This window comes from Lycorma delicatula, chromosome 7 (assembly GCF_047948215.1).
Source record: "Lycorma delicatula isolate Av1 chromosome 7, ASM4794821v1, whole genome shotgun sequence".
Classification (NCBI taxonomy): Eukaryota; Metazoa; Arthropoda; class Insecta; order Hemiptera; family Fulgoridae; genus Lycorma; species Lycorma delicatula.
In genome coordinates, this window is record NC_134461.1 from 81,299,051 (window position 1) to 81,321,886 (window position 22,836).

Below are 22,836 nucleotides of genomic sequence, written 5' to 3' on the forward strand. Positions count from 1 at the left end.
CCCCACCTTTCGTATCGCCGATCGTAGCGAATTCAGCAGATGCTTACTTTCACAGAAAATAATTGGTACGAATTATTGAATTGGAGGGAACAGATAAATAGATAATGGGCCGGGTTTACGGTATGACGTTGACATTAATCTCTGTACTTTTTCGGAATTTCCACCCAAAAAGTTTCCTATTTTTTTATTTTTTTAACGATATATAACTGTAGTATACTTATATTTTAATATAAGTATGTTAATATATCTTTAAATATCACTTTTGTTATTAGTAAGTTGTTCGTATATAATCTGAATATTTAACGTTAACAGGACTAGGATAGCGAGCATAGGTTATATTTGGTTAGATTATGTTGATTCCGTGTTCTGAAGAATTGTACTTATATCAACATAATTTTTGCCATTTTTTGTTTTAACCTCCGGAATCACCGTAAGGTATTACTTCAGAGGATGAATGAGGATGATATGTATGTATATAAATGAAGTGTAGTCTTGTACAATCTCAGGTCGACCATTGCTGAGAGGTTTGATTAATTAAAACACAACCACCACAGAACACCGATATCCTCATTTAATTAACGTTAAATTTAATTCATAATTATTCATGTTATTTTACTCTGATATTGCTCAATTATACTGATGTATATCGTTAAAAAAAATATAGGAAAATCTCGGGAACGAAATTCCGAAAGAGTACTTCAATCTATTTGAGAGTCAGCAGGTGGGGCTAGAAGGTCAGAAGAATTAAGTCAGGTTCGGTGTTGGTTCTTAAATATTGTGGGTTCTAGTCTTACTGTGCAGCCACCAAACAAACAAAAAAGCCACAGATGAATCTGTAGGCTGCCCCCTACCATAACACATGAACGATGGACTGGCTTTATAAATCCCATCTTTTTACCATAAACTCCGACATACATTCACAGAAATCTAAATAAGGAAAACAAGTGGTTGGTAAGAGAGACCAATATAACCCAGAAATAACGAGACTAACAACCACACTTAAAAAAATAAAACCACAGTCCTTCCTCCATCCATGGAAATCCCTCAATCTTCAATCGGGATGTTTTTAACCACGCTGAGAGCAGTACGTTACTGATTAACGATTTTAATTAAACAATCTAATTTTATGCTAAAAAATTGCTTTACTTCAACAATTAATTAATCACTTGTAAAGTGATAAGTTCCTTTAAAAACCCACCGGGTTGGTCTAGTGGTGAACTCGTCATCGCAAATCAGCTGATTTCGAAGTCTAGAGTTCTAAGGTTCAAATCCTAGAAAAGGCAGTCACTTTTATGCGGACTCGAATACTAGATCGTAGATGCCGGTGTTGTTTGGTGGTTGGGTTTCAATTAATTTAACCATACAGCTCAGGAATGGTCGAACTGAGACTAAAAGACTACACTTCATTTACAATTAAAACATATCATCCTTATTCACCGCCGAAGTAATACCATACGGTGATTCCGGAGGCTAAACAGGAAAAGAAAAAAGTTCCTTTAAAAATAACCTCGCTTATCCCCGGAATTTTGTGGGCTGTAACTTTATAACTAAATTATAGCTCGATCTTCCTGTCCCTCAATGCAGGTGAATGATAATAGTTGATGAAATTGATTTAATGAAGATGAAAAAAAAAATTCATTCCTACCAATTAATTAAGGCAATTTGTAATTTTTTTAAAAATAAAATAAGCAGTAATAAGCAGATATTGATATTTAAGATTCCAAGTTACGTATAATTTTTTCAGTTAAATATTTTCTTTCGGTAATTTAGTAAATGAAAGAAATAATTTAAATTCTTCAGTTAATTATATTTTAATGATTAACTTTTTTGTTTGTTTTTGTATTATTACTCATACGAAATAATATCTATTTGTAATATAACATTAGAAAACTAATAATAATAATAATAAACATTGTTTGTACGTGTATTCTTAAACGTAAGGCTATTTCTAATTTCACTCATATTAATTAAACAAAAATGTTAAAAGATAAACAAATTAATGCTTTTTTCGTACAGTGTATTAACAATCAAATATAAAGTGTTGTCATTAATAACTTTATTTATATCTTTATTAGCTATAGGTAAATTTCTATACTAATTTTATTTTCATAATATTGATGAAATGAAAAACAAATGTTCGACACTTAGTGAAAATTGAATTGAGAACAGTCAAATAAGAAACCGGGATGTGCTCAAAACGTCTGAGCAAGAAGATTTATTAACTATTTATTAACACTGTTTTGATATGCGGGTCGACGTTCTGAGATCTTGATTACTGCGTTTGGTTCTCATTTCGATTTCTTGCAACAATAAAGCATTTTTTTTAGTTTTCACCATCATAGAAATAACCATTACTGTTATCGAATACCGGCCCACTACTTGTTTCCTTCAAATCGGTGGTTTTTTGAAAGAATTTATGTGATACAACACATATTTCAGTTTAAAGATCATGGAAAATTTACTTACTCACTGCTACATTGTGTCTTCCGACTGCCAGCTGTCCCTTATTCCATCGAATATTTTCATGAACTGGTTCTCGTACCCTATCATGCGACGTAACATGAATTTGGCCAAGCAGGATTCGACATATTGCCTGGCAGTTCCCCTGTGCTTTTTATTCTGTCATTTCAGTGATCTCCACAAGCGTTCAATAGTTAGAGTACGAGCACCGCTGTGAAGATCAACGAAATGGTACATATAATTCACAATATAATGGCGGAACCCTTCCATTTCCCAGTGCATCGTTTTGGTACCACGCCAGGAATCCCGTATAATATGCTACCGTCATTAACACTGTCTTTGAGATGGACAACATTAACATTGTCAATGAGCTGGACTTGAGTAGAATTGGTAGTAATTTTCACTACGAAACACTCGCTGTATTCACGACTAATATCCCCGAAAACCCATCGTTTTGGGTAGACGCGACCATCATGATTTTTACGCCTCGAGAACAGCGTTTCATCGATTTCGACGACCATACCGTTTCCTCCAGTTTTACCTTACCTTTTTTTTCTGTTTAGCCTCCGGAAGCACCGTAAGGTATTACTTCAGAGGATGAATGAGGATGATATTTAACAATATAAATGAAGTGTAGTCTTGTACAGTCAGTCTCAGGTCGACCATACCTGAGATGTGTGGTTAATTGAAACCCAACCACCAAAGAACATCGGTATCCACGATCTAGTATTCAAATCCGTATGAAAGTAACTGTTGTTAGAAGGATTTGAACCTTAGAACTCTCGACTTCGAAATCAGCTGATTTCCGATGACGAGTAGTTTTACCTTATCTGTGCTTTCAATGCAGTCGATACACACTTCTATTCCAGTTGAATTACTATATTCGGACCATTACCCGATGCTCGGTGATTCCGAAAAACATTTCGTTCGAACGCCCAACCACACAGAAAACGTATGATTGTCATGAAGCTGAGGTTTGAATTTTTCACCCACGTACGGACAGACATATTGATTTTCAACTGGCAAGTACGTTTTCTGCAATGCCATACAACTTCGTCAGTTTCGTAAAGACGCACAGCCTCTTCATTGCGACATGGAGAGGCTATGCGTCTTCCCCAGTAAAATGCCACGCAGTTACAGGAACCCAATGGCATCGTGTTCGTTAGTCTGCAAATTCCAAACATTATGTTAAACGTCAGTAGTTAAATTAAATTAATTTTACGATAAACGCATAGAACCAACATTACATAACCGACTGCAATACATTAAATACAGATACCGATTGAATTCGCATCATTAATATAATGAAACTTACTCATTTCTTTACCTTTCTGTTCGAGGCATTTAATCAAACAACGTTCATATGTTGTTGAAAATAAATAAATTGGGTATGTACATGGCGCTGGTATTCAATAAAAGTTCCAAATATTCTTTGTAACAACATAAATACCCGTTGAGAATGATAAAAATAAAAACTGGTTTATCTGTTTTTATTCATATGTCAGTCCTTAACGGATAAGCCGGTTTTATTACACCAGAACAAAAACGAAAGTTTTTACTTCATGATTAAGTTCAATTGCTATCAAAACGGGTTAAAATGATACTATATAAAATAGTAATTTTATCGGTTGTCTCATATGCTGTAAGTTGTGGTCTTTAACGCTAGTGAATGGAAGGATGTTTAATGTTTTTTAGAATAAAACTGAGAAAAATATTTGGTCCTGTAATCGACGAAACATACTGGTCATGTTGAAAGTGCCTCAAGTTTGAGCTGCACAGATTACAGTCGAGTCGGGATATAGTTAAAAGGATTAAAAATCGTATTCGCTGGGCAGGACATGTGCAAACGAAAGGGTAGCTGCTAAGGTTTTAGTTGGGTGATCCAATGGAACAAGACCTTTGGGTAGATAGAGACGACGTTAGGACGATACCCACCGGTATCGTTTCGGTTCACCGAAACCAACCCACCGGGTTGGTTTAGTGGTGAACGCGTCTTCCCAAATCAACTGATTTGGAAGTCGAGAGTTCCAGCGTTCAAGTCCTAGTAAAGTCAGTTATTTTTACATGGATTTGAATACTGGATCGTGGAAACCGGTGTTCTTTGGTGGTTGGGTTTCAATTAACCACACATCTCAGGAATGGTCGAACTGAGAATGTACAAGACTACACTTCATTCACACTCATACATATCATCCTCATTCATCCTCTGAAGAATTATCTAAACGATAGTTACCGGAGGCTAAACAGGAAAAAGAAAAAAAAAGAGAGAAAGGACGATAGTGCTAGGTTTAAACCTAGCAATAACTTCCTACCAGATAGACTTCACCCAGATAAATATGGGAAAAGTCGGACGTAGGTACCGAGATTGAGTCGGGTTGGGTCAAGATACTTACGGATCATTGTTAGTCAGGTTATGAATTTTCGAATTTCTGAGGCCATGGGGAAAGTAAGTGAGTAAATCATAAATATGATGTCTGACTTAGGGTTTAATAATCGGGTTATATAATTTAAAAGGAGGATATATAAGGAGTGTGAAGAATATTTAAAACATTTTCATATTGGATGAAGATTTTATCATCCAGATCCTTGGATGCAAGAATATTCTTCAAATCCTTACATCCAATATCACTCATAGAAAGGGTTTGATGCAATATTTATAAAATTAAAAATTAAATTACTTTTTTGAAAACAATATTCTCAAACCATTTATATATTTTAGTTTATATCGTGCGTTTTTTGTTTTGGTTTTTATTCTGTGCCGCTTTCGAGTTATCATTCTTAATGAATTTGTTAAAAAATTCTTAATGAATTCAATTTGAATTTTTTTTAAATTATATTTTTATATTAATTTTCAGATTTATCAATTTATTTTAAATGTTTTTATTAATATTTTCAAGATTATGGTATTATTTGTTGATTGTCATAATCGTAACGGTTGTAGGCGACCTGACATGAGTCACAAGTCGCTCTTAAAAATAGTATAATCATCTCTAACAATAAAAAGTATTTCATATCACGATTACGGAGCAAAATTATGAGTGAAGTGGTTTTTCGTTCTTTTTCATTTCATTTCATGCACACACGGTTGCATATCAGCATGTCAAGTCCAACGAAATTCAGGTGATACTCAGCCGAACAAATGATAACTCTTTGTTTCCCTTAGAAAACAGATGAACAACATTACTCTTAGAGAAAACAACTCTAGTAACTCAAATTTTTTACGTGCATTAGTCATAAGAAAAAGCTATTTCGATTGAAATTCTTTTTTTTTCTACGCGTACTCTCTGCATGCGTAAATTAGTGAATTAACCACACGACGTCTGTTCAGGAAATAACCGAACTTTATCTTTTTATCTTTATTATTAATTTTACAGATTATTGGTCCTTATCCCCTTCACAGTACATCCCATCCCTATTCACACAATTTTCCCAGCGGTGTTTCCACTTCGCGAAGCAGTTCTGGATAGCATCATTTGAAATGGCCTTAAGGTCCGTGATGAATTTGCTTTAATGTCATCAATACCTTTCGCAAAACCTTTCATAATTGATTTTAATTTCGGTAAGAAAAAAAGAAAATGGCTCGCCAGGAGCCAGGTCTGGCGAGTAGGGTGGCGAGGGAGGACAGTCATCTGATTTTTGGAACAGAACTGACGAATTGACAAAGGTGAGTGTGCGGGCGTATTGTCGTTATGAAGGAACTATGAATTGTCTCGCCACAACTCCGGTCTCTTTTTGCGGATATTTATTACGTAACCGTTGTAAAACGCCTTGATAGTACGCACGGTTCAATGTTTCACCTTCGAAACAGTGATTCTGAGGCAAGAATTCAAAATGGACAATTCCATTAAAATCGAAAAAACAGAGAGCATCCCTTTGACAATGTTTCGTGACTGACATGGTTTCTTGGAACGTGGAGATCCTTTGCCAATTCATTGTGTTGATTGAACTTTTTGTCTCAATGTCGTAGCCGTAAACCCAGCTTTTGTTTCCTGTTATGATCCTTTGCATGAATGTTTCATCGTCATCGGCTTGTTCAAGAAGTTGCCGACAAACGTCCACTCGATGTTCTTTCTGCTGTTCGGTCATCAAACGAGGAACAAACTTTGCTGCAACTCGATGCGTATTCAATTTTTTAGTTAAAATATCATGGCATGATCCGATCGAAATGATATTCTGTAAGTTCTCCGACAGTCAGTCGGCGATTTGCACGCACTAGATCGTTGATTTTCTGAACGCGGGTGTCATCAGTTGAAGTCGAAGGCCTTCCTGAATTGAAGGGTCATCTGCAATCGACTAACAACCACTTTTAAATCGTGAAAACCATTCATAAAATTTCGTACGACCAAGAGCATCATCTCCGTAAGCTTGTTTCAAAAGTTGAAACGTTTCTGTGAAAGCTTTCCCGAGTTTCACACAAAATTTTTCGTTGTATCGTTACTCCTGAAAATCACACATTAAAAAATCGGTACTAACACTTAAATACGTTGCACTCAAATAATAATAACATGAAAACTGAACGAGATATCAGGAATCCAAGAACATGTGGTTACAGAGGAGGTTATGCGAAACACAATGCTGCCAATCGCACGTCACTAAATAACTCCGTTGTTAAAAATTAAAAATGTTCGGTTATTTTCTAAACAGACCTCGCACAGTACACAGATTTTTAAAATTTTCCTTTAATAAATTTTATCAAATTCCCCTTTGAGTTTCAAACAATTTTGGTTGACTGTTCCCCTAGGTACCAGGAACTCTTATCAGTTTTCGCAAATGCATCAGCACCTAACATAAATAAAGAGAGTATGGGGTTCGGCTGTATTTAAGGGTTCTCTGAGCCTTGCACAGGACAGGGCATAGGGTTCGCCTGGTCTATCATCTACCCTAATTCTAATTTCACTGATGGAATTAAGATGGCTGGCTGATTTTGTCAAAATCTTTTTTTTTAAATAATGAAAAAATCTGTGTTAAATTGAATTTTCATTTTCTTAAATGTTTAATTAATTTTTATTGTTACAGCATTACAAATATTAAAATAATCAGTTAGTGTGTGTATATTGAATAAGATAACCAAAATAAATATGAGCTGATTTTAATGTATTTTATTTACAATATCATCTGCTGAATTGAAGTAGTTTGTAAAGCGAATTGTTTCACTAAAGAAAAATTATTCCTTTACGCTAACTATCTTATGGTTGTAACTTATGTAAAGCATTCGAGGGGTGCAAGAGGCACCAATCAGAATTGTTTTCTCTGAGAGTAATAAAGTTCACTATACAGTCAGTCATTGTTGTTAGAGTAAATATGTCGTTTATGGAGCTGAGCATCAACTTTATTTTGATAGGCATGCCTTGCTAATAATAATACAACATTATACAGTAATTCTTTAATTTACGCGGTCAAGTAATTAGGTCATATGTATTCAATAGACTTGTAAATAAGTTTTCTTAAATGCGGTGGGAAGGATATACACTGCCTTTTATTAATATTATAAACTGAAGAATTTTTACTTATAATGTATTATACAGTATATTTAATTTTTTTTTATCTTTTAGCACAAGCTCATAGGCTTTTACACTAATAATATGAAATTTAACCTAGAACCTATATGAAACCCAGAACCTTCAATATGTAAGTCGAAGACAGGTTTTTTATCACTTTTAAATAATCACTTCATAAATGGTAAACTAAACTTGCACTTATTTGTTGCAATTAGTTCCTGGTAAAAATTAATTAAACTTAGAAATTAAATCACAGATATTGTTCATCGATATTAAAGTACTGTATAATAAAAAATTTTTCTAAGGAGTAAAGAAGAGATTTTAAATTGGTAATAGCATTAATGAAAATAGATTAATGGATAAATGAACTGCAACCCAAAATATCAAATTACTTATGGGAAATCTATGGCCAACAGAAAAAAAAAATTGAAAAAAAAATGCCTACATTGATATGCATTATAATGAAAAAGCTAAAGTAGGAAAACGGTTACTTGGAGAAAGTGTTTTAAAATTTACTAGTACAGAAGTTAGAAAAAATGAATTACAAATGATGTATGATAATATATTTGATGGTGAGGAAATTTTTCGATTGCTAGAAAGAGAATGTGACAAAAATAATTTAAGAAACAAATGCAGAAAGTGATGTCATTTTATTTAAATAGATGTTTTTAAAGTCATTTATAAAAATTTTATATTGGCTGAGGGAATTATTGAAGTCAGTTTAAGTCAAGAGTTTTAATTAAAGTAATGAAAAAAATAAAGGGAAGTAGGGATTGCTTTGGCACCATACAAAGAAGAAAAAACAAAAAAAAAGTTTTTTATAAAACATTTAATTAAATTATGTGTATTTTTAATTTTTAATACCATTTAAAAAAGTTATGAATTAATTTCTTTTTGAGATAATAAAGTACATTACTGTTTAATGTTACGGAGGAAAAGTTTTTTTTACAAAGAACATAAACTCTAAATTTCATAATTTACTGTTTCAATTTACTTGAAGTTTTATTGGTATGTATCATCCCGAGTAAAATAAGAACTTAGTTATAAATGAAGAAAGCAAAAAGATCCCTTTACCTTTCCAACATAGCATGATAGTTATTCCTGAAATTATTATTATGTATAGATTTGTTGGATTTTTGTAAATTACTTCCTGTGGTATATTTTATGAACTAGAGTAACTGATAATAAATGAAGACTACAGGGGGAAGAACTGTATAAGTCACATTTTACTAATATTTCAGGAAAGCATTTTTGAGGTTGAATTTTCCAATAAAAATAAAACTAAAGGATAATTAATATTCATTTCTGATTAAATAATAATAAAGTTTCAATTGTTTTTTATTGTCTCAGTGCGGAAATATACATTGTTTCAGTAGATTTCTTGTAAAATAAAATTATGATCTAAACTAAATTTTTTTTTGGGAACAACATGTTAAGTTCTGGTCTTGTAAGGTTCTTTCTGTGCATTATGCTGGAGAAAACCCGGAAAAATAATACAAATGCATTTTATGAAAAAAAATTATTTGCTTTATTATCAAATTCGATTAAATATTGAAAAAATACAATATCTTTAAACATGAAGGAGATTATTGAAAACTTCTTGAAATTTGGGTCAACAGAACATCTTCAGGACTTGGAGGTCATCATACTTTGGTTTTGAAATAGGGTCACCTAATGGAGAAACAAAAAATGGCTACCAGTATTTATCAATTATAAGGAAATCAAAGTTTCAGCTATTTAAACCTCTAGACTCTAGACTTTTGTTTAGCTTTGTCAGCATCGCATTAGCTGCATGTATCAGTATACAGTTTTGGATCTCTAAAACTGATATGGAAATCCTTGTTAAATGCAATTCTATATGTTTCATATGATACTGTTTTCCCTCCAAAGTGCAGTTTTTTGAACATACCGTACATTTTGGTTATATTAAGTTTCTTCTGGAAGTTAAATCTTTGATGATTTCTTCAGGCTGTAATGACTGTTATGGATTTAAATGAATTTATGTACAGATGGATTTTATTAAGAGTTTCTTCATCAATTTTATGAGGGCGATTTTCATGATATCCTTTCATATCCTGAGGGGAATGAGGATTATCTTTAAGTTTCTGCAGGAAGTAATTTAACTTCCCTAAATCAATCCCATGAAATGATACTAATGCAGTTTTAAACACATCTGCTTCTTTGATTAAACCATTTATTTTAATATATACATGAAAGTACTTGTCATACTTTTAAAAGAAGTCTCTGCCTCTGGTTGTCTAGCCCTGCAGCATTGTACAGGACCATTTGAGATTAGGCCATTTAAGTAGATGCTTTATTTCATCATGAGATTTTATGTTATTCATATTTTTAATTATCTGTTTTCTATTATCCACATCCACTGGTCTCGTGAGACTGTAGCTTCATTTTTTTTATTGATATCGGTTAACCTCCCATATTTTGCTCTTTTTACCTGTACAAAGTAAAGGAAGTATTGTGATAGCGGAAATATCCATTTTGACCACTCATGAATCCATTTTGATTAATTTCAGTGTGACGTCTGTATGTACGTATGTGCGTATGTATCTTACATAACGCATAACTCAAAAATGATTAGCCGTAGGATAAAATTTTGGATTTAGGAATATTGTAACACCTAGTTGTGCACCTTCCCTTTTGATTGCAATTGACTGATCCAAAAGTGTCTATAAAAGCCCAAAATTCAAAAAATTTGGATTTTGGCCTTTTTCTTAACTGCAGTAATAAGCTCTCATTGAGAAATTTTCAATGATACGTCACAAGTGTACTTATTTTCATTGGTTCCAAAGGAATAGCCAAATAAGATTTTAATGAATGAAATATTTGGATCTTTGGGGAAGGCACATCGGTTCGAATCAGACTTCATCTCCTTTCTTATTTTTAAATTTAAAAATATTGATTGATTAATAATTTATTAACCTCTCATTGTAAAAATAAATTTACAACAAATTTTTTTTGTCGTTAGTCATTTGACTGGTTTGATGCAGCTCTCCAAGATTCCCTATCTAGGGCTAGTCGTTTCATTTCGGTATAACCCCTACATCCTACATCCCTAACAATTTGTTTTACATATTCCAAATGTTGCCTGCCTGCACAATTTTTTCCTTCTACCTGTCCCTCCAATATTAAAGCAGTTGCTTTAATATTGGAGGGATTAAGGCATCCTGGAATAGTTATTCCAGGATGCCTTAATATGTGGCCTATAAGTCTGTCTCATATTTTTCCAAGTGGATCTTTCTTCATCAATTTGCTGTAATACCTCTTCATTTGTCACTATCCACCCATCTGACTTTTAACATTCTCCTGTAGCACCACATTTCAAGAGCTTTTCTTTTCAGGTTCTCCAATCGTCCAAGTTTCACTTCCATATAAAGCTACGATTCAAACATATGCTTTCAAAAATGTTTTCCTGACTTAAATTAAGTTTTGATGTAAACAAATTATATTTCTGACTGAAAGCTCGTTTCACCTGTGCTATTTGGCATTTTATATTCTCCTGCTTCGTCCATCTTTAGTAATCCTACTTCCCAAATAACAAAATTCTTCTACTTCCATAATCTTTTCTCTTCCTATTTTTACACTCAGTGGTCCATCTACATTATTTGTACTACATTTCATTACTTTCGTTTTGTTCTTGTTTAACTTAAATGTTGTTCATCATTAACTGCTAGTTCTATATAAAGATTAAAAAAGTAACAGGGATAGAGAACATTCTTGTCAGACTCCCTTTTTTATTACGGCTTCTATCTTATATTCTTCAGTTACTACTGTTACTGTTTGGTTCCTGTAAATGTTAGCAATTGTTTTCTGTATTTGAACCCTAATTATTTTAAAATGCTGAAAATTTTATTCCAGTTTACGTTATCGAATACCTTTTCTAGGTCTATAAATGCCAGCCAAGTATGTTGGTTTGTTTTTCTTTAATCTTCCTTCTACTATTAATCTGAGCACTAAAATTTTCCTGAAACCAAATTTTTCCTATACTTTTCCTGAAACCAAATTGGTCTTCTCCTAACACTTCTTCCATTCTCCTCTAAATTTTTCTGTACAGAATTCTAGTTAAGATTTTTATTTTAAAAATATTAACTAGATTAGAATTATTTTAGAATATTAACTATATTAACTTTCATTTTATAAATTGGTTTACCATCTTTATTTAACAGATTATTAGATTTTAATTTATGTACCACAAAATTTTTCATAACTTTCCTGTATGCTCCATCTATTTTACCAATGTTCATTTCTCTTTCCACTTCTGAAAACTTTTTTTTAATCCACTCTTCTTTTGCTAGTTTCCACTTCCTGTTTATGGTATTTCTTAAATGTCGATAGTTCATTTTACTTTCTTCATCACTAGCATTCTTATATTTTCTACATTCATCCATCGGCTACAATATATTCTCTGACATCCAAGGTTTTCTACCAGTTCTCTTTGTTCTACCTAAGTCGCTTCTGCTGATTTAAAAAATTTCCTTTTTAACATTCTCCCATTCTTCTACATTTTCTACCTTATTTTTTTACTCATACCTCTTGCGATATCCTCCTCAAAAATCTTCTCTACCTCCTCTTCCTCAAGCTTCTCTAAATTCCACTGATTCATCTGACACCCTTTCTTCAGGATTTTAAACCCCAATCTACATTTCATTATCACTAAATTATGGTTGCTATTAATGTCTACTCCAGGGTAAGCTTTGCAGTCGATGAGTTGATTTTTAAATCTTTGCTTAACCGTAATATAATTTATCTGATAACTTGCAGTATCACCTGGATTTTTCCATGTGTATATTCTTCTATTATGATTTTTAAACTGGGTGTAGGCAATTACTAAATTATACTTCGTGCAAAACTCTTTGAGTCAGTCTCCTCTTTCACTCCTTTTGCCCAGCCCATATTCACCCACAATATTTTCTTCCTTTCTTCTTCTAATGCTTGCATTCCAATCTCCAATAAATAATAAACAGCTAATTAAGATCAAAAAATTAAAACAATATTATTATTACAAGCACTCAACTAAAAACTGAACATTAACCACAATATCAACACTTATTTACAAACAGCTGACTTGAAATTGACAACCAAATATAGCCACCTTTTTTATATTGTATGAGCAGAAAACAAGTAGCCAGTGAATTAATAAAATCAACACCCAAATAATTGGACTGTCAACATATGGACTTGTAAGGATCTTCCCCTGTTCGGAATGTCATATAAGGTTTTCCCCTGGATATTAACTTTAAGACCTTGCATATCTTGTGACTTATAAAGTTTTTTCCTTTTATAATATTACTATTAGATAGCATTGATTCTATAAGTAAAATGAAAGAAAAAAAAAATTTGAAAAAATGGACTTGTAAGGTTCTTTGCCTGTTCTCAATTAAAATTTTTTATTGTAAATAAAAATGAAAGGTGCTTATTAAACTTGATTTTATTTGGAAGGGAAACTTTAAACTAATTAATTAGCAAATACTGTTATGTAAGTTCAGATAAAATACTGTATAATTATTGTATATTTATATCTATAAAAAAGTAATATTAATTAGATTTTAGTCAATATTTTTCTGCAAGGCCAAGAAACAAGTTTAACGCTTTTAAATCATGTTTAGTATAGAATACCTTTCTATTTTGTGATAATATTTTCTCCAATTTCATTGTATATAATACAATGACCTTTGGATATATTTAAATTATTCCATAAATTAGCTAAGTGTAATTTTAGTACAGCATTCGATTATTGTTAACAGAATATGTGTTCATATTCTTGGCAAATTTTAAGGTCCGTAAGCGATCTAGGCGGCACTGAATCTTTGTTTGTTCGACTGACAGTTTATGCAAACAGCCTCAAAATTTGAAATCTGTTGTGTTTGTTCAATCATTTTGCCAGGTATACAGTAAAAATAATGTAAGTGATTATTACTTTTTTAAATTGGCATCTATTCGGCATAGTGTTAGCGACTCTGCCTTTTATCCGGAAGTTGTGGGTTTGAGTCCCGATCAGGCGTGTCTTTTTTCACGCTACAAAAATTCACTTCGTTATCTATCACTTATCGGTAGTTGTTACAGGATGCCAACCTGAATAAAACGGAATATACAGGAGCTAATCTTTGTGCGGCTTTTTCTCCTTCAAATGAATTGTAGAAATTACACACATCTATTCATTATTCGTGTTGGTAGTAGATATTTAATTGTGTAAAAAAATGTTGTAATTACATCAGTTGTAATTTTAAATGAAAAGAGGAGAGAAATGACCATTTATTAGCCCTGGGAGGAGCCTTGATCTCGATTAGGTATAACAAATACAAGGAAACACAATGGCAGATTAATTTTCTTGCGCTACCTGCAAATCCTACTCCAAATGTGTATGTATGTGGGCGAGTATTTAACTCCTTTAAATTGGTTCTTTACTGCTAAATTAAGGAAATCCCCTTTAGAAAAATCATGGTTCCTCTAATTGCCGGTTGGACATAGTGTCAATTGCTCTACTTTAAAAAAAGCGACCGTTGTGGAACTGACACAATAGGTCGTAGTGCAAGATTTTCCGGTGCAGACACACGAAGCGTATAAAAGAAATAATGATGAGGATATTGGAACTGTAAGAATGAAGAATGATTTGAAGATTGGAATGTGCAAACAACTTTAAAACTAAGGGATATGAATGAAACTGCAGATGAGATTTGGAATGGAGAATAAGGAAAAAAGGGCCAGATCGAAGAGGAAATGACAGAATGTGACTAATGAAGTTCTAGTGTAGATGGGTATGGAGGACTGAGAAAATTTGTTGATGATAGAAGAGCTTAGAGGGCTGTTGTGTAGAAGTCCAACGCTCACAATAGGCTAGCGCCAACAAAAAAAGAATTGCAGTTTAAAAAATAAATTATTTCTAAAGTTGTTGAATGTGATGTAAATTCATATATCTTAAACAATACATTACCAATTACGCCACACTACAAAAGTTATTAGCTGAATTGGGCAAAGTGAAATAAATTGGGTGAAAAGCGCCCCAACAAAAAAAAAACTGTTAAAATAGTTTCTCAAATTTGGCGAATTGGTTTGCATACTAAATACTTTTATTTTCTCAGAACAAGTGACAATAATATTTTATGTAAACGAGAATAAGCTTAGACTAAAAAAAAAAAATCAGTTTACACAAACGTCTTGTCAGAATCTAACTTAATTTAGAAAAAAATGAAAAAAAGATACAACAATGTTAGTTACTAGCAGGAAAAAACATAAAGAATAAGGTAATAGAAACGATAAAAACAAAACCAAAAGAAAGTAACAAATTTGTGAATATTTTTTTAAAGTAACTATATACGTTACTTTAATTATAAATACTCGTTAAATTATTCATTTAGATATATTCAGAAAAACAGAATTGTATAAATTTATTATTATATTAACCTAATAAAATATAAATACATAACGTTAATATTAAAGATAAAATTATAAGTGGTGTGTGACCGAAAAGATACGTTTCGAAATAAAAGTGTCTTCTTATTTAGTCACGTACTGTTTAAATAAACTTTATCAGTATTATTTTTATTAGGTTATTGTTCTTGATTTTTATCATAATTTATTCATATATTTAAAAAATAAATAAGCATAACCTAATGTATAAGAATTATTTGTTATTAATCTCTGGAAATTTTAGTTGTAGTATAAGTTAACATGTAAAATGTGATAAACTCTGAAAAATTCTGGTTAAGCTTTTAAATTTAGTAAAAATATTTTTTAAGCGAGCGAGACATAATTAAAATTTTTAATCAATAAATAATCACTCGATTTATCTTCAAAATCAATTCGTATTGCATCTTAGAGATAATCATATTATATTTTTTAAAAACAAACGACCCTCGTCATATCCTATCTTACGTCATGTAGGGTTTTACGTAATTTCATAACCGTAAAGGTAACCTAACACCAGGTACAAATACTCACGAATATGAGACAGAATCCTTTAAAATTAAAATCATCTGATATCAGACACACTACTAAAAGTGAATAGAAAGATGGTCTCCTCTTGTTTTTTATTCATTTAAATGATTATTTAGTGTACTAAACTTATATAAATCGGTACTTCAGTAGTCGTCATGAAAGGTAAAGCTTGAAGAGTTATATTTTACAAAACCATTAGACATAGATAATCGTGTTTATACCATATTAAACTTTCTTTTTTTCTGGAATATTCTTTGTGTTTCCTCTAAGAAAATTTATAGGAATCACAACATAACGATCGCTATTCTCGCATTGTTTTTAAAACATTTTTAAAAATTGTAATAATTTTGACACGTAAAGATTTTATTTTGTGTTGACTATATATTTTATCTACACTATTACGGATCGTTATATGTTATATAAATTAAATTTTTTAATGTTTTAGATGTGATACGCATAACCTAAGACTAAATTGTGGGCGTGCGCATCATCACGTACGAGAACCGCTGATCTATTTCCGTTACGTATTAACAATAAACAAAATTAAATATTAAATAGAGTTTTTATTTATTTACTTTTTTTTTTTGTTTCAGATCGTGAGCGGTTTCCTGTCGTAATTACCGATGTAGACTTAAGGTAAAAATGGCGGGCAACGGAACGTTAGAGGCAGGTAACTGGACCTCTGGAGTCGGACAACGACACCTCAGCGTTACCGAACAGATCGTAATCTCTGCATTCTATACAGTGGGAATGGTTGGAAATTTAGCCGCATTAGGAATTCTATATCGTAGCGAATCGAAACCGCGTAATCCTAAACACTGTCTCATGCTCCGCTGTCTTGCCTCAAACGATTTAGTTGCCATTGTCGGCATGATGGTTCAAATGAATTTACAATTATATTTTCCAAAAATCGCTCGCTGTCTTTGGTTTTGTAGATTTCGTGTTCTTTGGCGGCTATTCGGTCTTGGTTCAGGTTGTGTAGCCATTGTTATGGCTGCTGAAAGATGGTTTGCGCTTACTAGACCTTTCTTCTACCAAAAGGTAAACAAATAATTATTATAGTAATATTATTTATAATATTTATATTTTCCTGTAAATATCATTTTTACGTATTTCAGCGCGTTAAAACATTCTTACAGATTTTTGGATAGTTTTTACTGCTTTTATTAATATACTATCGTTCCCCCGTCGTGGCTTCTCCCGCGATATCAAAGGGACTTCACCCGTAGTATTTTTTTAATAGTTAACTTATTTATTTATTTATAAATAAAATTATTTAATAAAAATATTGTTTTTAGATTTACATTAAATCCGGATAAAATTGTAAATCAAAATTTTTATTAAAATTAACCAAAAAAAAAAAAATTGAATTGTTTAAAAATATAGAAGAGGAATATACAATAAACAACGAATTGTTACCCGCCGCTTAAATAAAGAAAAAGAAAAAAAAGATACGTGTAAGAAAATTGAACAATCTTTGTCAGACAATCCATCTTAATAAATTGAAATAATCCAATATAAATTGATAAGCAACAACCAAATAAAGATAAAGAAAAATGTATTAGAATCCCCAATCTAGCATCCCCGTCGCGGCTTCGCCCGCGCTATATGGTTGGTTACTTGCATTTCCCGTATGGTCAGAAGATATTTAGCCGGTCATGGCTCGCTTCGTTCGTTCTTCTCGTCTAGCCTGAGGGCTCTGCCCCTTGGACCCGTTGCGTTCATTAAATTCATGCTGTGAGAATAATAATGATAAATAAAAAATTAACCTGTTCAAGTTATAAAAACTATTAATGTATTGTACTTTTTCAGAGCAACAGTTTGATCATCACAGGACCCGAAACTTTGAGTGATCTAAGAAAGTGGGTTTCAAAACACTCCATCCTAAAAATATTAGTTATAACTGGTTCCACATTTAGTACGGTAAAAATGTGTCTATCCGTTCTTAACGATACCCGACAAACACCACTAGGAGGTGACCGTACTTCATTTACCCTTTTTTTTAATTTTATTTTATTAATTTTATTTTATGTTTTTTAGTCAAGTAACCGTAGGCAGATGCCTACATGATCACGTCGCACGTACAGTAACTATGGTTGTATTGATTGAGCCGCCCCACTGTACACCGTCGCAGCCCTTAAAAAATCAAAATTCAAAAAACTCGAAAATTGTTTTTAGATATTTACTTGAAAAGTATTTGCAAGCTGTAATCTAATAAATGTCTCGTTAAGTATAGTCGGAAATAGGGAAAATTTGCAATCATTGCATTGTTCAATTTTTTTTTTACCTTTCTTTATCGCTTTCTAGGTCAAATTTCGAAAAAACCTAGAAATTGGTTTTTAAATATTTATATAAAAATTACACACACCAAAAATGAAGTTGATATCTTTATTTGTTACCGAGAAATTAAGAAAAAAGAATTGTAAATTTCATTATTACTCAATTTTAACCCTTTAAACTCGGAATTTCAAAAAAGCTTTTTTTAGAAAAAACCTAACCTAAGATGAACATTAATACAAATTTTCATCAATTTATCTTCAGTAGTTTTTGCTGGTACAAGTTGTTTATTACGTACAGATATTGCAATTAAAATCATCAATCTTAAACCTTGCACTCTAAAACTATTACGATCCATATTATTTAAGGTAAAAGCATTTCTTTTTAATTTCTTGTACAAAGTAAAGGAAGTATTGTGATCGCGAAAAATTTCGGTTTTCACATTTCAATGGAAATATCCATTTTGACCATCCCTGAATCCATTTTTACTAGTTTCTTTACGTTTCTTTTCTTTTCTTTACGTACGTAAAGACGTACGTATGTATGTATGTATGTATGTACGTATGTACATACGTATGTATCTCGCATAACTCAAAAAACGATTAGCCGTAGGATGTTGAAATTTTGGATTTAGAACTGTTGTAACATCTAGTTATGCACCCCCCCTTTTCATTGCAATTGACTGAATCAAAATTTTCCAAAAAAAATCCAATATTCAAAAAAATTTAGATTTTGGACTTTTTCTTAACTGCAGTAATAAGCCTTCATTGAGAACTTTTCAACGATATATCAAAGGTGGTACTTATTTTCATTGGTTCCAGAGTTATAGCCTAATGAAATATTTGGATATTTCAAGGGGAAGACATATCGGTTCGAATCCGACTTCATTTTATTTTTTTTAACTTTTTTTTTTTTTTAATCTATATATACTGATTTAACCTATAATTGACCAACCTATGATTATAAAAAAAAATTATGATAAATAATAATTCAATAATAACAATAAAAAATAAAAAATATTTGAAAAATATCAATAGTTATTAATGAAATAAAATTTTATGTAATTTTCATTTTAAAAAAGTTTGTATATGTAATTTAATAGACGTACAAGGAAGTCATTTGGTGTCCACATCAGATTTTTTATTTTAACAAAAACACTGGTCAACATAAAATTTGGAACTGAAAAGGGAGTAGGTGTTCTATATAGTAATTTATATGCTGAATCTAAATATGTATTCCAAAAAAACCTATCATGTAATGTTCTTAAGTTACAACCCCTTAAATTTATTTGTTCCATCATTCGTGGATCAAACAATACAAATAAGTTAGTACATCTGTATGCTTGCTTATTCACATATGATTTATATTGTGATGAATGCTGTAGACCATTGTTTCTCAAACGTTTTTGCCCACTGCCCGCATTGAGAATCAAAAATTTTCTATTGCCTCCAAAACTTTTAAACTTACCATCTGTTAAAAATAATAATTGCAATTGCTCTTTTTAAGATGCGCTGTAGATGAATGAAAGTAAACTGAAATATTACATAAATACTGACTTAACTTAAATACTTAAAATATTTCAATGATGAAATTTTCCTTAGTATGAGTTCAGCTGTTCGTATGACTTGCTGTGTTGTTTAGTTGTGGTAGTGGTTTTATCATACACATATTATAAAGATTGTTTCATAAGTGATGCTATAAGTAGAGTATTCAAGCTTTAATGTTTTTTATTCGTCTCTCAAAGCCTCTTGGTTGCAAAGTTAAAGTAGTTGGAATACAATCATTTTTTTATCATAAAAAATATATATAAATATCCCTTTAATTTTTTGTACTAGTAGGTACAAAAAAAACAAATTTTTAGTTAGAAATATCAGGAAAACATAATTTTTGCCTTTTTATTTAATCAGTATAACCTTCATAGACTGCCTGAATATCCCCAATTTTCTATGGGCTTTCTACTGCCCCCTGAAGGCCTCCAACACCCATAAGAGGGTGTTATCGCCCACTTTGTAACCGAATGCTGTAGACCTATATTTGATACATAACAGTCGAATGATGTCATTTCATGTCAAGCCAGACATTTATAGACATGTCAGTGAGTCAAGTAACGAGTAATTCAATGATAAAATTTTCCTTAGTATGAGTTCAGCTGTTCGTATGACTTGCTGTGTTGTTTAGTTGTGGTAGTGGTTTTATCATACACATATTATAAAGATTGTTTCATAAGTGATGCTATAAATTTAGTGAAAATTTTTTATGACAGAACAACTTTTGGTGTTATTTTATTGAACATCAAGATTAGTTAAGTTTGTGTATGTATGTTTTCCTGCACTCCATGGTGAAACAATTTTATGAAGAATTTTAAGTAATAAATATTTATAAATTAACACTTAATTATTTTTATAATTAAGTCAGTATTTATGTAATATTTCAGTTTACTTTCATTCATTAAAACATTTTGAATTTTACAATAATATATAAATAAATAATAATAAAAATCAGGCTTGCAAAAATTCGCCAAAAATTTTTTGTTACGTTGAAAAGTCACTAATTCACTATGAAAAGTCAACAAAAACCAATATAAAATCTGTTGAAAACTGCATGCAAACATTATTTTGACTGTTCCTTGGGAGACCAAGATAAATCTTCGGCTCCACATGTAGCATATATGAAGTGCTATGTTAAACTAACCCAGTGGTTGAAAAGAAAAAAAGATCATTTGCCTTTTGGTGTGCCTATGATTTGGTAAGAGCCTACTAACCATTATGATGACTGATATTTTTGCTTAATAAATATTACTAGTTTCAATTCAAACCATAAAAGCAGTATTGAATACTCAAATGTTTGTTCAGCTATGAGACCAGTACTTCATGTTGATTTACCGATTCCGATTGCTCCAATTTCTTGAAAAGAAATTTCTGATTTCCAGAAGGCTCAACCGATGAATCCTCAACTTCAATAGGTATTAATTCCATTCCAGAAGAATCAAATACTGAACCTCACAAGGTTCATCACACAATCAGAAATGAGCGACCTAATTTGTGACTTGTATTGGTCAAAACAACATGCAGAACTCCTAGGTTCACATCTTAAAGAATGGAATTTAAATTTAATTTAATTTTAATTAAAGAAAGGAACAAGGATACTAAAATTTCAGTATATACAAATCGAAATGAAAATTTACTGAAATACTTTTGAAGAGATGGTTCCTGCCATGATGTTAGGGGACTGATGTCTGAACTGGACATTAAATATGTTATTCATGATCTGCATTTATTTATAGACTCATCAGAAAGATGCTTAAAGGCGGTGTTGTTGCAATACTCGAATAAGTTTACTGCTATACTGGTAGCAGATTCTGTAGGAATGAAAGAAACATGAAAGTATGTCAAAAATTTTAAAAGCTATTAAGTATGATGAACACTCATGGTGAATCCATTGCTGACCTGAAAGCGATAGGGCTACTTCTCCGTCTCCAGAATGGCTTTATAAAATATAGGTGTTTCTTGTGTTTGTGGGAGAGTCAGGTTACGCACTTAAAGACTGGCCAGAAAAAAAATCAATTTACCCCAGGAAAGGAAAATGTTGTCAATATTCTGGTAAAATAATACTAAGTCAGATGATGGATTTTGTAAAAGCATTAAATAAAGATGTAGACGGCTTTAAATGTTTAACTGAGGTTTTTTCACAATTACATGAAGCCAAATTAAAAGAGGGAATAATCATTGGAAAACAAATAAGAAAATTAATTCATGAAAATATATTTGACAGCAACTGAATTCTAAACTAGCAGCATGGAAGTCATTCAAAGATGTCGTTACTGGTTTTCTTGGAAACAAAAGAGCTGAAAACCTGATCAGCTTATAAATGAACTCTTAGTGAACTACAAAAATTTAGGCTGTAGAATATCATTGAAAATTCATTTTTTACATTCTCATTTGAACATTTTCCCTTTAAACTTGGGTGACATCAGCGACGAACAAGGAGAAAGGTTCCATCAAGACATATTTCAGATGGAACAACATTATCATGGCAGATGGGATGAATCTATAATGAGTGACTGCTGCTGGGTGATAAAAAGAGAAGATTTCGCTGAATACAAAAGGAAAATAAAAAAAAAACAAATTAAGATAAACGTAAATGTTATCAAAATAAAGGGAGGAATTTCAATTGTAATTATTATTATTATTTTATTCTGTTATTTAAGAAGTTTCTCAATATTTTAAAGGGTATAACTAAAAGTCTGGGGTAATGAAGAAAAAACTGATTTCATTTTAAGATTCAACATAAAAAAAATACATTCTAATTCACCTTCTTTTATCTCAGTTCCAAGTTATTATTTTTCTTTTTTTGTTGACCTGTGAAATAAATACACATATTTTTAGTCTGTGTTAAATTTACAATATGTCTACCCAATTTATTTTTAAGAAATATATTTAAGTTTTGTGCTTACGTATTAAATCACTTCAAACAGATTTTTGTTTGGAAATTATATAATTGGTTATATTTATGTTATGTTATTAGTAAATAAATACTGTAATTGAGGTCCTGTTTGTAAAAGCTACTGCTGCTATTAGAAGAGGTGGCTTGTAGAAAAAAACAACTATTTTTCTGGGTTTTTCTTTCTAAGCCAAGATAAAAAGATATTGTT

The 22,836-nt window shown here is 31.5% G+C and overlaps 1 protein-coding gene across 3 annotated transcripts in view; it reads left to right on the top strand.

Moving 5' to 3' along the window:
* LOC142327762 (prostaglandin D2 receptor) overlaps positions 1–22,836 on the top strand; it is a 170,112-nt gene that overhangs the window by 66,403 nt on the left and 80,873 nt on the right. For all 3 annotated transcript variants that reach the window (XM_075371072.1, XM_075371070.1, XM_075371073.1), the window contains exon 2: positions 16,502–16,949. In XM_075371072.1, coding sequence (XP_075227187.1) covers positions 16,551–16,949 — 399 coding nt within the window. In that variant the 5' untranslated portion in view covers positions 16,502–16,550. The remainder of the gene's footprint in view (positions 1–16,501; positions 16,950–22,836) is intronic.